This window comes from Talpa europaea (genome assembly GCF_964194135.1).
Source record: "Talpa europaea genome assembly, chromosome: 5".
Taxonomy (NCBI): domain Eukaryota; kingdom Metazoa; phylum Chordata; class Mammalia; order Eulipotyphla; family Talpidae; genus Talpa; species Talpa europaea.
Genome location: NC_140071.1, coordinates 98,551,819 through 98,564,956, shown reverse-complemented (window position 1 = coordinate 98,564,956; position 13,138 = coordinate 98,551,819). Strand labels below are relative to the sequence as shown.

At 35.0% G+C, this 13,138-nt stretch overlaps 1 protein-coding gene across 3 annotated transcripts in view; it reads right to left on the bottom strand.

Annotated features, from left to right (window-relative positions):
• The window catches only part of CNOT6L (CCR4-NOT transcription complex subunit 6 like), a gene marked incomplete at its 3' end in the record, with an annotated part of 76,147 nt that overhangs the window by 28,548 nt on the left and 34,461 nt on the right, over positions 1-13,138 (bottom strand). For all 3 annotated transcript variants that reach the window (XM_084234082.1, XM_084234080.1, XM_084234081.1), the window contains one exon: positions 2,948-3,037. In XM_084234082.1, the coding sequence (XP_084090208.1) occupies positions 2,948-3,037 (90 nt within the window). The remainder of the gene's footprint in view (positions 1-2,947; positions 3,038-13,138) is intronic.

The following is a 13,138-nucleotide window of genomic DNA, read 5'->3' as shown; positions in this document are numbered from 1 at the left end:
CAGCAATAACTATTAAGATTATTTTGAAAAAGACTACTTAAACTCATCAAGAGAAATTATGACAGGCACAATGAAAGCATACTCTACACTGCTAGAAGACCCAGTGTTCTTGCAAACATGTCAGTTCTTTCCAGAGCTATCTATAGATTCTATATATTCCCATCAAAATGGCTACATTTTGTGACAGGAAGAAATTTGAAAAAACGATCCTAACAATTTTAAGATAAAGAAATACGGAATCTAAAACTCAACAATCTCAGAATCTAAAGGGAAGATCCCTTTACTGGATCTCCAGATAGTTTATAAAACTACCATAACAAAAGACACCAATTTGTTGCCACAGAGACTAGAGGAAAAGAACAGAAACTCCAGGGCCTCCCCTGGTGGCGCAGCGGTTGAGCATTGGGCTGCAAAGCTGTCTGCAGCCTCTGCAGTGCCAGTTCGACCCCCGGCGGCCGGGCAAGGGTCCCACATGGTGCTCAGACCTCTCCTGATGCGCCTGCTGCTCCCCTCAGCAGTGTATTTTGTCAGTCTGCCTGTTCTGTTACCCACTCTGGCTCTGGTGAATTCTTTCACCCTCCCGTGCTTCTGACTGTACCCAGTGCTTATATAAATAAATAAATAAATCTTATGTGGTACATATATACCATGGAATATTACTCAGCATTCAAAAAAGATAAACACATGCAATTTGCAGCAACATGGATGGCGTTGGAAGGGATCATGCTCAGTGAAATAAGCCAGAAAGAAAAAGAAAAATACCGGATGGTCTCACTCATAGCAGGAATCTAGAAAACTTAAATAATGGACCAGGAAAATGAATAACTAAGAAAGTGAAAATCAAAATCAACAAAAGACTATGAACCAGAGACACTTTTTGGCGGGTGGGGGGGTGGGAGGGGAGGGATTGGGGTCAGAATGGGGGAGTAGCAATTGTATGGGGAATATAAAAATAAAATTTATTATTAAAAAAATAGTGATACTTTTTAATAAAAAAGATAATACTTTAAAATAAATAAATAAATAAATAAATCTTTAAAAAAAAAAAAAAAACCCAGAAACTCCAGGAACAGATTTTTATATACAGGGACAACTTATAACAAAAAGGATACTAAAAATAGTAATGAAAGGATAGTCTTTTCAATGTGGTTTGCGATCAATTTAATATATATAGGAAAATTTATGAAAATTGCCTCCTGAAGTACACAAACACCATTCCAGAAAGATTAGTTCTAAATGTTGCACATAAAAAATAGGTGTTTTTATATAATAACATAGGAGAATACATTCATAACCACTAGGTAGGAAAAGTTCTTAAAGAGGTTCACAAAAGTAGTATAATAATAACAGATCAATAAATCCTATTATAATTTTCTGTTCATCAAAAGATGATTAGCAAGTTGAAATAGGAATCAACACCATGGGAAAAGGTATTTGTGTGTGTGTGTGCGTGTGTATGTTATATATTCATATTCATATATTCCAACAAATATGCATGTCAACAAACCACGTATGTTTAAAACATATGAAGATCTCCTTTAAAATTACACACGCACACACACGCACCCTCCCTCCCTCCCCCACTCCTCCTCACATGTGCTATATGGCTGAGTTACTGGCTACCCCTATACAATAGACAAGAGACTATTTAATTCAAAAGCAAAAAAGAAATAAAATACACATGCTATTCATACAGTTCAATCAAACCACTACATTTTCTTAGTTGTTTACTGAAAGTACCCCTTTCCTAAGTTTACCTCTCTCCCATCTATCAACTTTTAGCCAAAAACTTTGAAATAACATGAATTTTGTTTTACTTTGTTGGAAATCTTACTTTTTAAAAAATCTGTATGTAGGTATCTTATAAGATGGAGATAGTTATACAGTATTGCCACAATATTGTGAGTATGGCCTCTATGCTGAAGGCTACATTTCTCTAGCTGCATCAAGATTCTGTATTTTAGGGACTCCCTGGTTGCGCAAAGGGTTAAAATGCAACCTATGAAGCTATCCGCAGCCACTGCAGCACGAGTTCAATCCCCGCCAGGGAGCTACACACATGGCGCAGCAGACCTCTCCTGTCTTGCCCTCTGCTCCCCTCAGCAGTGTATGTCACTTAGTCTGCCTGTTCTGCTCCCCGCTCTGTCTCTGGTGAATCCTCTCAACCCCCACACCTCTGGCCTGTACCCCAGTTCTTGCATGAATAATTTTTTTTAAAAATTTTTTAAAAAGATTCTGTATTTTAGAAAAACACTATTGCAAAAAAAATCTGAATTTTAATAGAATCTCCAAACTTTTATAGCCAATATTGAGTATTTAAGGAAAAAATTATAAGTTTAATACTTAATAGCCTTCATATTATGAAAGTATTTCTGAGATATTTATATCTCAAAACGGGAGGTGGGGGGATTTCCACCTGGAAGATAACTATTATAGTCAGATAAAACTAGTGTTCTTAATTAAAATACTGCTTGCAAAATTTCCACAAATGTGTAGTGAATCAAATTAATCATTTCATTCATGAAAAAACGTATACAGTGTTTGGGTTTCAAGTAATAGGCACAAATTCAAACATAAACTATGTATCTTTGTGCTTAAGAACCAGACAATCTTGAGCCCATAGCTGACATTAATTAGCTGTATGACTTGGATAAATTATTCTGTGTATATCTGAATTTGCATCTGTCCAATGCCAGCAAATCTTCCCTCCTCTTAATTCTTAGCAAGATTAAAGGAGATAATGTAACTGAAGTTCCTAACATATTCCTTAGTAAAAAGAAAGTACTCATATGAAAAAAAGAATGATCCGCTATGATGGTTTATACTAGTGGCAAGAACTCCAAACCTATAAGCAGCTTTAAAAAATGGTCAGATACTTTTAAGAAACATGTGATACATTCACTAAAAGTAATATCTGTCGAGTCTACTGCTTGTCATTAATAATTACCTGCAAGATTGTCAAGCATGAAGTTCAGTAGCTTTCGGGTTCCATCTGGGTCCTGGTATAAATTGAGAATATCCTGTGATAAAGGATTGCCTAAAGCAGAAAAGAAAAATAAAACCTGTAAGACTTAAGTGCAAAACAAAAAAAAAAAATGTACACTATAAAGTAAAATACTAATTTGCTTAACTGAATTTTACTGTTAAATCTTTCTTAACAGAAATGTAAAGAAATTATATAAATTAAAATATTTTCTTTAAGATAATCAGAAAAACTTCAAAAGAGTTACTTCTTTGCAGATTTCATTGTTTATAATTTATACCTATAATTTGGGTTTAGAAAAAGCATATCTGCACATGAACACACAAAAAGTGATCTTAGTCAATTCTGAAGTAATATCACAATTTGGTAGCTTAAAGTAATCCTAGAGATTTTACATTCATCTTTAAATACAGTATTCTAACCAAAAGACAAGCAATTCTCTGTGAAATGTGATTAATATAAGAGGGGGATCTTCTTAGAGTGAATATTTCTATTACAAATGGAAGAAAGGAAGGTATTTCAAGTGAGGGGGGGGGGGGAAAAACCCTATTACCAAAATGAAGTAAATAAAAATTGAGAAGAAAATACGAACATTTTTGTGAGTTATCAGGAATAGCTCAGTACTAATAATACAGATTTATCAATCATAAACCAAACAAGCTATTGTTGACATAGATTCCTCTAAGAAATAAATAAAATACGCAGTAACAGCCTAGCAAACAAATTTGGAAAACAAACAAAAGCCAATGAAAATGAAATGAAGACTCTAAATATTAATGCAAAACAAACTCACATGCAACAAACTCAACCAAAATGGTTAAAATGAAAACATAATGACCAAATGAAGTGTTAGAAATAGAGTAGATTAGCACCTAGAACTCTCATGTTTTGCTGGTAGAAGTATAAGATAATAGTAGTAAGACGAAAATCTGGCTGGCAGCTTCAACTGAGTTGAGAGTAAGAAAAGGAAACTTCCTGGGCTGATGACAGTGCTCCACATACTGAGTTAGGCAGTAGTTATACTGGTGTCTACTTTTGTCAAAATCATTTAAGCTGCATACGTAAGCATTTGGGTATTTTACTATATGTACGACTCAACAAAGTATTACAGAAAAATTACGTGTTCAGCGATATAGTCAGAGCTGAAAATAGTTAATAGAAAAAATACATTCAAAGAAATTACTCAAAAAGCATCACTAAGAGTCAGAAAGACATAAAATAGGTGATAATAAAAGATAAATGAGAGTGAGAACAAGAAATTTTGATAGACATTAAATTGAAATTCTGGAACGAGAACACGACTTTAGTTTCTGATTCAACATGAAAAAAATTTAGAAACTGCACTCCTATTCTCACCAACTGAGTTCCATGTAAACTGCTGTCTGTCTGGTACATACAAACAAAATGGTAGATATGGAAAATCACAATCTAGTAGATTAACAGAAGCCTTTAACTGGAATTAATATTATGAGGATTATTTTAAATTGTAACTAACAAAGTGTTGGAAGTTCAAAGATGACTATTTTGAGAGTTAAAAATCTTATGGATGCCAACACTTTCCAGAGTTTTATCTCTAGGAACTCGACCAGGTTCTTACCACACTCGACCAGGTTCTTACCACACTCAACCAGGTTCTTACTTACCAGACTGAAGAAACTTCCCATTGTGCGCTGGCAGAAGGGAGCTAAAGTAACATTTATCTTTTATAAGAATTGACACAGAATAAACTATTTTAGCAGAGCATAACCAAGTGGGTTTTACCAAAGCTGAACTGACCTGGGGTAAGAGAAATACCCCACACTAGCCTGAGAGAAAGGGGGTGTGTACAGACATATACAATTCAGGTTTACTAAAAAACAAGAGAGCTAATCAGAGAATTACAGAACTCTTTCTCTCCCTTTCCACTTCTTCACATCAATCACATCAACAGAGCTCCTTTATAGATAATTACAACTTGAGAACTGAAAGCCTCAGACCAACTTAGAGTCTCTTGAAAAACCTAATGACAAAATAACAAATGAAAACAAGGACACAAAAGGAATTTTTAAACTCTAAGAGCACAGCTTACTTAGCAAGAGAGAGAAAGAGAAAATAAGGTAGAAGAGGCAATATTTGCAAAGAAAAAGACTACATATTTTCAAAAGCAAATTTTTAAAATAACCAATACAGGAATTGTAATGCATGAAAAGAAGTTTATGAAAGGGTTTCATTTTGCTAAAATATACTGTGCTGCAAACCAGTTAATGCAAATGACAAATAGAAGACTTTAACATCAGATAGGAATAGGGACCAAGGGAAAAAGAATCAATTGTTTTCAAAGAAAAAACATGACAAAATCCATCAACAATGGGAGCTAGAATACAGAATATCAGCTCTTAACAGTTGCAAGAATAGTATTTTAGACTTTAATAACTCAGCTACCAGTTACTGATATACAGAAATCATTACAGATAGAGTAGACAGGAACACTTTCAACCATCCTGACCATATATATACACACACATATATATATATATATATATTTTTTTTTACAATACCCTACTCAAAAACTGGAAAATACACATTGCTTTAAAGTGTACATAAACATTACCCAGGAGAGGATCATAAGCGAGGCCAGAAACAAACAGTAATCTATTTAAATGAACGAAATCATACAAAACTTACTATGTGACCTCAACAAAATAAAGCTAGAAATCACCAACAATTATCCAGAAAAATCCTAAGGGTTCTGAAATTAAACATCACTTCTAAATAATCTATGGATCAAAGAGGAAGAAGTCACAATTTTTAAGTGCTTTAAGTGAATTCATAACAAATCAGCAAAATTTGTAGGGTGCAGCTGAATCTGTGTCTAAAGATAAATTTATAGCATTCTGAAACACATTAGTAAGAAAAGATCTAAAATCAATGATCAATGGAAAAAAAGGATTGAGCTTCAAGGAAAGCAGAAGGAACTTATAAAGGACAGAAAGCATTAAAGTTTAAAACAAAATTTAAAACAAAAAAATAATAGATTTAACAAGTGCAAAAGATGTTTTGAGAAAAAGGCAATAGGCAGTAAAGTTAATAAACCTCTCTTTTATAAATTATTTAAATACAATTATCAAGAATAAAAGAGGGAATTGCTTCACTTCCCAAGGACACAAATTATAAATATCAAGAGTAAAAGAGGAAACAACCTTGAGGCATTAAAAGAATAGGGAATATCAAGAATATTTTGCATCTGTAAATTCAATAATCCAGAAGAAATTAAACTCACACAAAGACAGAAATTACCACAGCTCAATCAAAATGAAATGGAAAAATTTTGTCCCTCCACACAAGCACTAACAAAAGAACAAAATATCTTGGTAAAATTTTTCAGAATCAACTATTTCAGAACTCTGGAAATCAACCAACAATTGCAAAAAAACATAGGGGGTGTTTACTTAAGAAAAAAAGCAGAATATGGGAAAGATCAATGCTTTGTGATGTTTTATTTTGTCATTCCTCAATGCCAGGGCAGCTTGGCAACCACTGGAACAATTAAAATTGAACTAGAATTCATTCAAAACCTCATTCCCTAAGACTGGGCAATATGTGGTTTGTGTCATGTTTCCTTGACTCTTGACTAGTTATAAAGACTTCTACCTAAAGCATAGAGGAAGAGGTTGGGGTAGCCATTGCCGGCAAATATTTTAACTTCATGGGTGAGAGAGGCCATGGAAGCAGCTGAGCACAAGAGACTGACTAAAAAGACTAAAAAGAAAACTTTGGGAATAAGACATCTACAGAGTTTTGGAAAGTTGTGACATTTTCCTGGGACTCTAGAAAGCCATATATATGTAGAAGGCTATGTACATGGCTTAGGAAAGATAGGAAATATAATCTAAGCTCTCACCTCTATCTGACCTCCAACTATGCACAAGTAAGAAGTAACGGCTAAGATAGAACTGTAAAATTCCTGGCTGAGTATTGAAGGTATGTCCCAAACACACAGTCACTTGGCCAAGAGTAGATTTACTCATTCCAGGCATTTAAGGAAATCTTTGTCCAAGCATTAGCGACCACTCATCTAAATAAAGACTTCATTGTTCATGCATGATAGAAAAGAATTGATTTTACAGAATTAGTTCTGAAAAATCACTAAAGCAATAAACACACACAACAGCAGCAATAAAAACAACCCTGAGAAAAGAGTCTGATTTCAGAGTTGCCACATTATTTTGAATGTCCAGTTCTTAACAAAAATTATAAGACATGCAAAGAAACCTGAAAGTATGTCCCTCATACAGAGGAAAAAGCAATCAGCAAAAACTGTTAAGGACAACAAAAACAATACCTAAAGATTTACTGGAAAAGACTTGTAAAATCCACTATTTTAATGGACAACTAATTTATAACAAAGAACCAAGCACACACAAAGAAGAAAGAAATCAATAGATGGCACTGGGAAAAAGGGACAACTGATATGCAGAAGAACAAAACTAACTACTATCTTACACCAAATATAGAAAGTAATTCAAAATGGATTAAGCACTTGACTATTAGTAAAAAATCATCAAGTACATAAAAGAAAACAGAGGCAGTTGAGTTCTTGGATATTAGTTTTAGTGTAGTTCTTTGTAAATTTGACTCTTAGAGCAAGGGAAACAAAAATACAACTAGTACAATTACAACAAATTAACAAATTCCGCACAGCAAAAAAAAAAGCATAATACATTCAACAGATTAATATTCAAAATATATAAAGAACTCATATAATTCAACAACAAAAACCAAACAACCTGATTAAAAAATGCATAGATTTGACTGACACCAAAAGACATACATAAGGCAAACTGGCACATGAGAAGATGTTAGCCATTAATTATTTCTAGGGAAAGGCAAATCAAAACCAAAACGAGGTATCACCTCATACTTCTCAAAATGGCTGTTATCGAAAAAGGACAATAAATAACAAATGTTGATGAGGATATGGAGAAAAAGAAACTCATATACCCTATTGGTGGGAATGTAAATTGGTAGAGTCATTAAAGAAACAGTATGGAGAGTTTTCAAAAAAATTAAGAACAGAAATAGCATGATAAAACCATTACACCACTGGGTGTTTATCCAAAGAATTTGTAAGCACAAATTTGAAAAGGTATCACACTTCCTGACTTCAAGCTATATTATACAGAAACAATAATCAAAACAGTATAGTACTGGAATAAAAACAGAAATTCAGACTAATGGAATAGAACTGAGAGCATACTGATAAAGCCATATAAATACAGACAGTTAATCTTCGACAAAAGAGTTACAGCCATACTATGGAGAAAAGATAGCCTCTTTAATAATTGGTGTGGGGAAACATGGATAGTCACATGCAAAAAAATGAAGGGATACCCATATTTAACTCCATACACAAAAATCAATTCAAAATGAATTAAAGACCTGGATCTATGAACTAACATCAAATAATTGAAACTGGGAGACACACTACAGGATACCTCCACAAAGATGTATTTGGAAATACAACCCCACAGCAAGGAAAACATGCAAAAATAAACAAGTGAGATTACATTCAACTTTAAAGCTTTTGTACCTCAAAAACACCATCACAAAACAAACCCTACAAAATGGGAAAAAAATATTCGCATATCACATATGACAAAGGCTAATCTCCAAAATTTACAAAGTTCTTATATAACCCAAAAACAAAGTAACAAACAGCCCAATTAAAAATGGGGACAATGGGGGTCTCCATGGTGGCCTAAGGGTTCTCAGCACTATCACTGCTACAGCCTGAGTTCAACCCCTGGCCAGGGAGCTAACCCACATACGTCACAGCAGACCTCTCCTGTCTCATCCACTGTCTCCCCTTAGCAGTGTATTTCAGTCAATCTGCCTGTTCTGTTCCCCACTCTGCTTGGCGAATCCTCCCACCCTCTCCCTCTGGCCTACGCCTCCGTTCTTCTACACACAAAAAAAAATTGGGCAAAGGTACTCAATAGGTGGCATCTGGGACAAAAATGGATGGACCCCGAGGTGATTATGTTAAGTGAAACAAATCAAAAAATGAAAAACAGGAATCAGATGGTTTCACTCATCTGTGAATACAATTATCCCCCTCCCCAAGAAAACCATTTACATGCAAAGAATGGAAGGAATAAAACTTGAACTTGGCAAAAGGATAATGGTTACCAGAGGGAATAGGGGAGAGGATGCAGGAGGGAGGCAGATGACGTATGGTGTAGGGTGGCTTGATGGAAGAGAATAAAAAGTAAAAATAAAATAAAATTATGAACATTAAAAAAAAAGATACACGCACCGTTAAGTTTACTGCATTATTTATGACTGCCAAGGTATGACAACAATCTAAGTATCCACTAACAGATGAATAAAGAAAATGTGGTACACACACTCTCTCTTACACACTGGAATGTTACTCATTTAAAAAAAGTAAAGATGAAATCCTGCCACCAACAACATGGACAGATCTTAAGGGTATTACACTAATTGAAATAAGTCACATGAAGACAGACAAATGCCATGAATTCACTTACATGGATTATTAAAAAAAAAAATCAAAACTCTGGGCCCCACCTGAGGCGTTATGCACAGCACTGTGAAGCTATCCACAGCCTCTACAGCACGAGTTCGATCCCCCCGACAGCCAGGGAACTATCCACATGGCACAGCAGACCTCTCCTGTTGTGCCCGCTGCTCCCCTCAGCATTGTATTTCAGTCAACCTGCCTGTTCTGTTCCCCACTCTGTCACTGGTGAATCCTCTCACTCCCACTCCCCGCACCTCTGGCCTACACCCCAGCTCTACGCATAAATAAATAAATCTTTAAAAAAAATCAAAACTCTGACAGAGAATAGACTGATAGTAACCAGAGTTCGAGAAGGAGGTTGAGGAGTGGGTGAAATAGGTAAAAAGGCAAAGGGGAAAAACTGTACAGTGATGGAATGAAGTTAAACTTTGCTGGAGATTATGATATAGTGTATATAGATGCTGAAGATAATGCTGTATACCTGAAACTTACATGATGTTATAAACTAATGTTATAAACTAATGTTAACTCAATAAAAATTGTGGCAGCTCCTGCCACCATGGTTGGCAATGCCACTGTTGCCACCATTGCTCGCCAGTAATTGGATGAAATAAAGAGTGGCTGTACTGTGGATGCTCACAAATAGAGTACGTAAGACCCTCTTCCCCTGTGCGCTGGACTGGACAGTCAATGATGGGTAAGATTGGGGGCAGACTAAAGAAGGCACTGGCCAGCCTCATGTCTGTGACTCCTGACGACCTAAGACAGACGCAGTCCCCGAGGGGCTTCATCATAATAAACTTTGGCGTTCAGATCAAACAAGGCCTACAAGCCTATAAGCCCAATCTAGGCAATAAGCCTGCAGTAAAAAACCCCTTCTTTGCTTGAAAACAAGGCTGCTGAGAGCGTTGCCTACAAACAAGCCTGATGGAATTACCTACAAAGCAGTTTAACCATTAACCAGTTAATCATTGTTTCTGAATAAGTAGTAACTTAGCAACTTGTCCATAATTAATTTTCTTACCTGACTTTTTCTATATATGTAAAAATCAGTTTCAGGAAATATAACCACATATGCTTAGCAACTTGTAAACTATTAGCTAGAAAATTGTATTCTATGCCTAGGTAACAAAAAACATTGTTATGCTGGGAAAATAGATTTTGTGTGACCTAATGCCTTTTGAAAATGTATAAATATGCGTAATGATTTGAGCAAATTACACTCAGATTTTCACTCTCCCTTGAGTGTGTCTGTGTGTCATTCTTTCTTGTCCCCCGCCCTAATTCCTTCGACCACCTTTTGCTCGTTCTCACTCAACCCTGAGACTGTCTCAATCTCCCGCCACCGCTGAGCTGGTCTGCGGCAAAAAATCTTAAAAATAATAAAAGCGCACTGTTTTAACACATTCAAAGATCCAAAGAAAACCAAACCAGTAGGATAGACTAACTGGCAGTATACTCGTATATATTTGGGTCAACTGAATTTTTACGAAATTGCAAGGGAATCTTCAACAAATAGTGCTGCAACGAAGGGATATGCCTATGCAAACGAACAAACCTTGCACGCCTTCCTGGTGGCGCAAGGGATTAAGTCTCAGCACTATGAAGCTGTCACAACTGCAGCATGCCTTTGATCCCTGGCCAGGGGGCTGACCCACATGGCACAGCAGACCTCTCCTGCCTAGCCAGCTGCTCTTCTCAGCAGTGTATTTCAGTCACTCTGCCTGTTCTGCTCCCCACTCTGTCTCTGGTGAATCCTTCCCCCATACCCTGTGCCTCTGGCCTGTACCCCAGTTTTGTGCATAAATAAATAATCTTAAAAAAAAAGAACAAACCTTACAACATAAAGTGAAATTAACTCAAAAAGTTCACAGACCTAAATGTGAAACTGGAAAGTACAAAATTTATAAAAGAAAATCTTCACGTATTCAAGTGAAGCAAAGATTTCTTAGACCCAAGGACATCACCCATAAGCAAAAACAAGTGGTAAATTAAACTTCATTAAAATGGAAAACTGGCCTTTAAAAGGTCATGTAAAGAAAATAGAAAAGTCACAAATGGGAAGAAAATATTTGCAAAACAGTTATCCAAAAAAGGACTTGAGTGCAGAATATGACTCTCAAATTTCAATAATTAGAAAAAGCAACTCAACAATAAAAATAGAAAAAGATATGAAAAGACACTTTACCAAATAAGGCATATGGATTATAAATATGTGAAAAGATAACACACAAAATCATGTCAGAGAAACAATAATTAAAGCTATGAGATATTACTACATCCTATAAAAAAGGTAAATATTAAAATGTTGATAATACACCAAAGCACTCACAAAGATGAATAGCAACTAAACCCCTCTCACAGTTTCAGTGGGAATACAAAATAACACAGTTGCTACTGAAAATCGTGGCAGTTTCTTATGAAGTTTAATACACAGCTACCATACAAACCAGCAATCCCACTTTTAGATACTTACCCAATAAAAATAAAATGCTAATTTTATTTTCCCAACTCCTAATAAGATTAAGCATCTCTTAATATATTTATTGGCCATGTTGCTTCTGTGCAACTGCTATTGTCTTGCTTATTTTCATTTGGTTTATTTGTTTCTTATGGATCTTTTCAGGGTTTTTTTTTTCTCTTGTATTATAAATGTACCTTTCTGTTACTTTTCTCTTTGTTTTCTCTGTTGGTATCTTTTAGTGAAGGTTTGATATTTTTTATTGTTGTAGCTTTAATTGTAAGATTTTTAAATTCATTTCATGTGTTGTTAAATCCTGCCCTATCCAAGGTGGGAAATATGTTCCCTATTATCTCCTAAAAGTTATAAAGGTTTACTTGTCCCTTTAATGTATTTTATTTCATAAATAAAAAAACTTTATTCAGTAAAAGAGCCTGCTACTGCCATGAAGTATACAAGCAATTTTTGGAAAAATGTTCTCAATTAATGGAAATTCTAAATTATTAATTTGGGAAATCGAGGTCCAATATCTGAGGACAGCTCTTTGGCCCATATGTGAGAGACAGTATTGACTTATGCCTTAAGACATAAATTATGAATTATTTTAAAATAATTATGTGAGAATTTTCTTATTTCTTCTCTTCCACAGAATTAATACACTTTGGGTCTATTTGAGAGATCATTCTAAGTTACTGGATTGGCCATATCTATTGCTTAAAGAGGTCTACTTACCCTAACCCCAAATATCCTACCCTCTACACAATCACCTCAAATCTTAAAATAGAATTTCTAAAAACTAGCTTCTCTGGGCCAGGACGATCAAAATTGTTATCAAAATTTCAGTATCTGTTTCAGAAGAAAACAGAAAATAGACATACGTTTTTCCTATTTCAAGACAGAATGATATCTCAAAGGCAATCCATTCTCATTGTTCCTTTTAAATATAACAATGTGCCATTTTAAAAGTTCCATTCCAATCGCTCACCTTTCATAGATACAAAATACTAATTTGTGGTATCTAAAACTGATTATGAGATCATTTCAAGTTTTACCTTCCTAGGACTATAAAGCTATCTTTCACTAGGGACATTTTATTTTTTTCAATTGCTTCATAAAACCAACCCTGTTTTTACCATTCTAAACTTTTAAAAGAAGGAACAAAGGGCTCTGG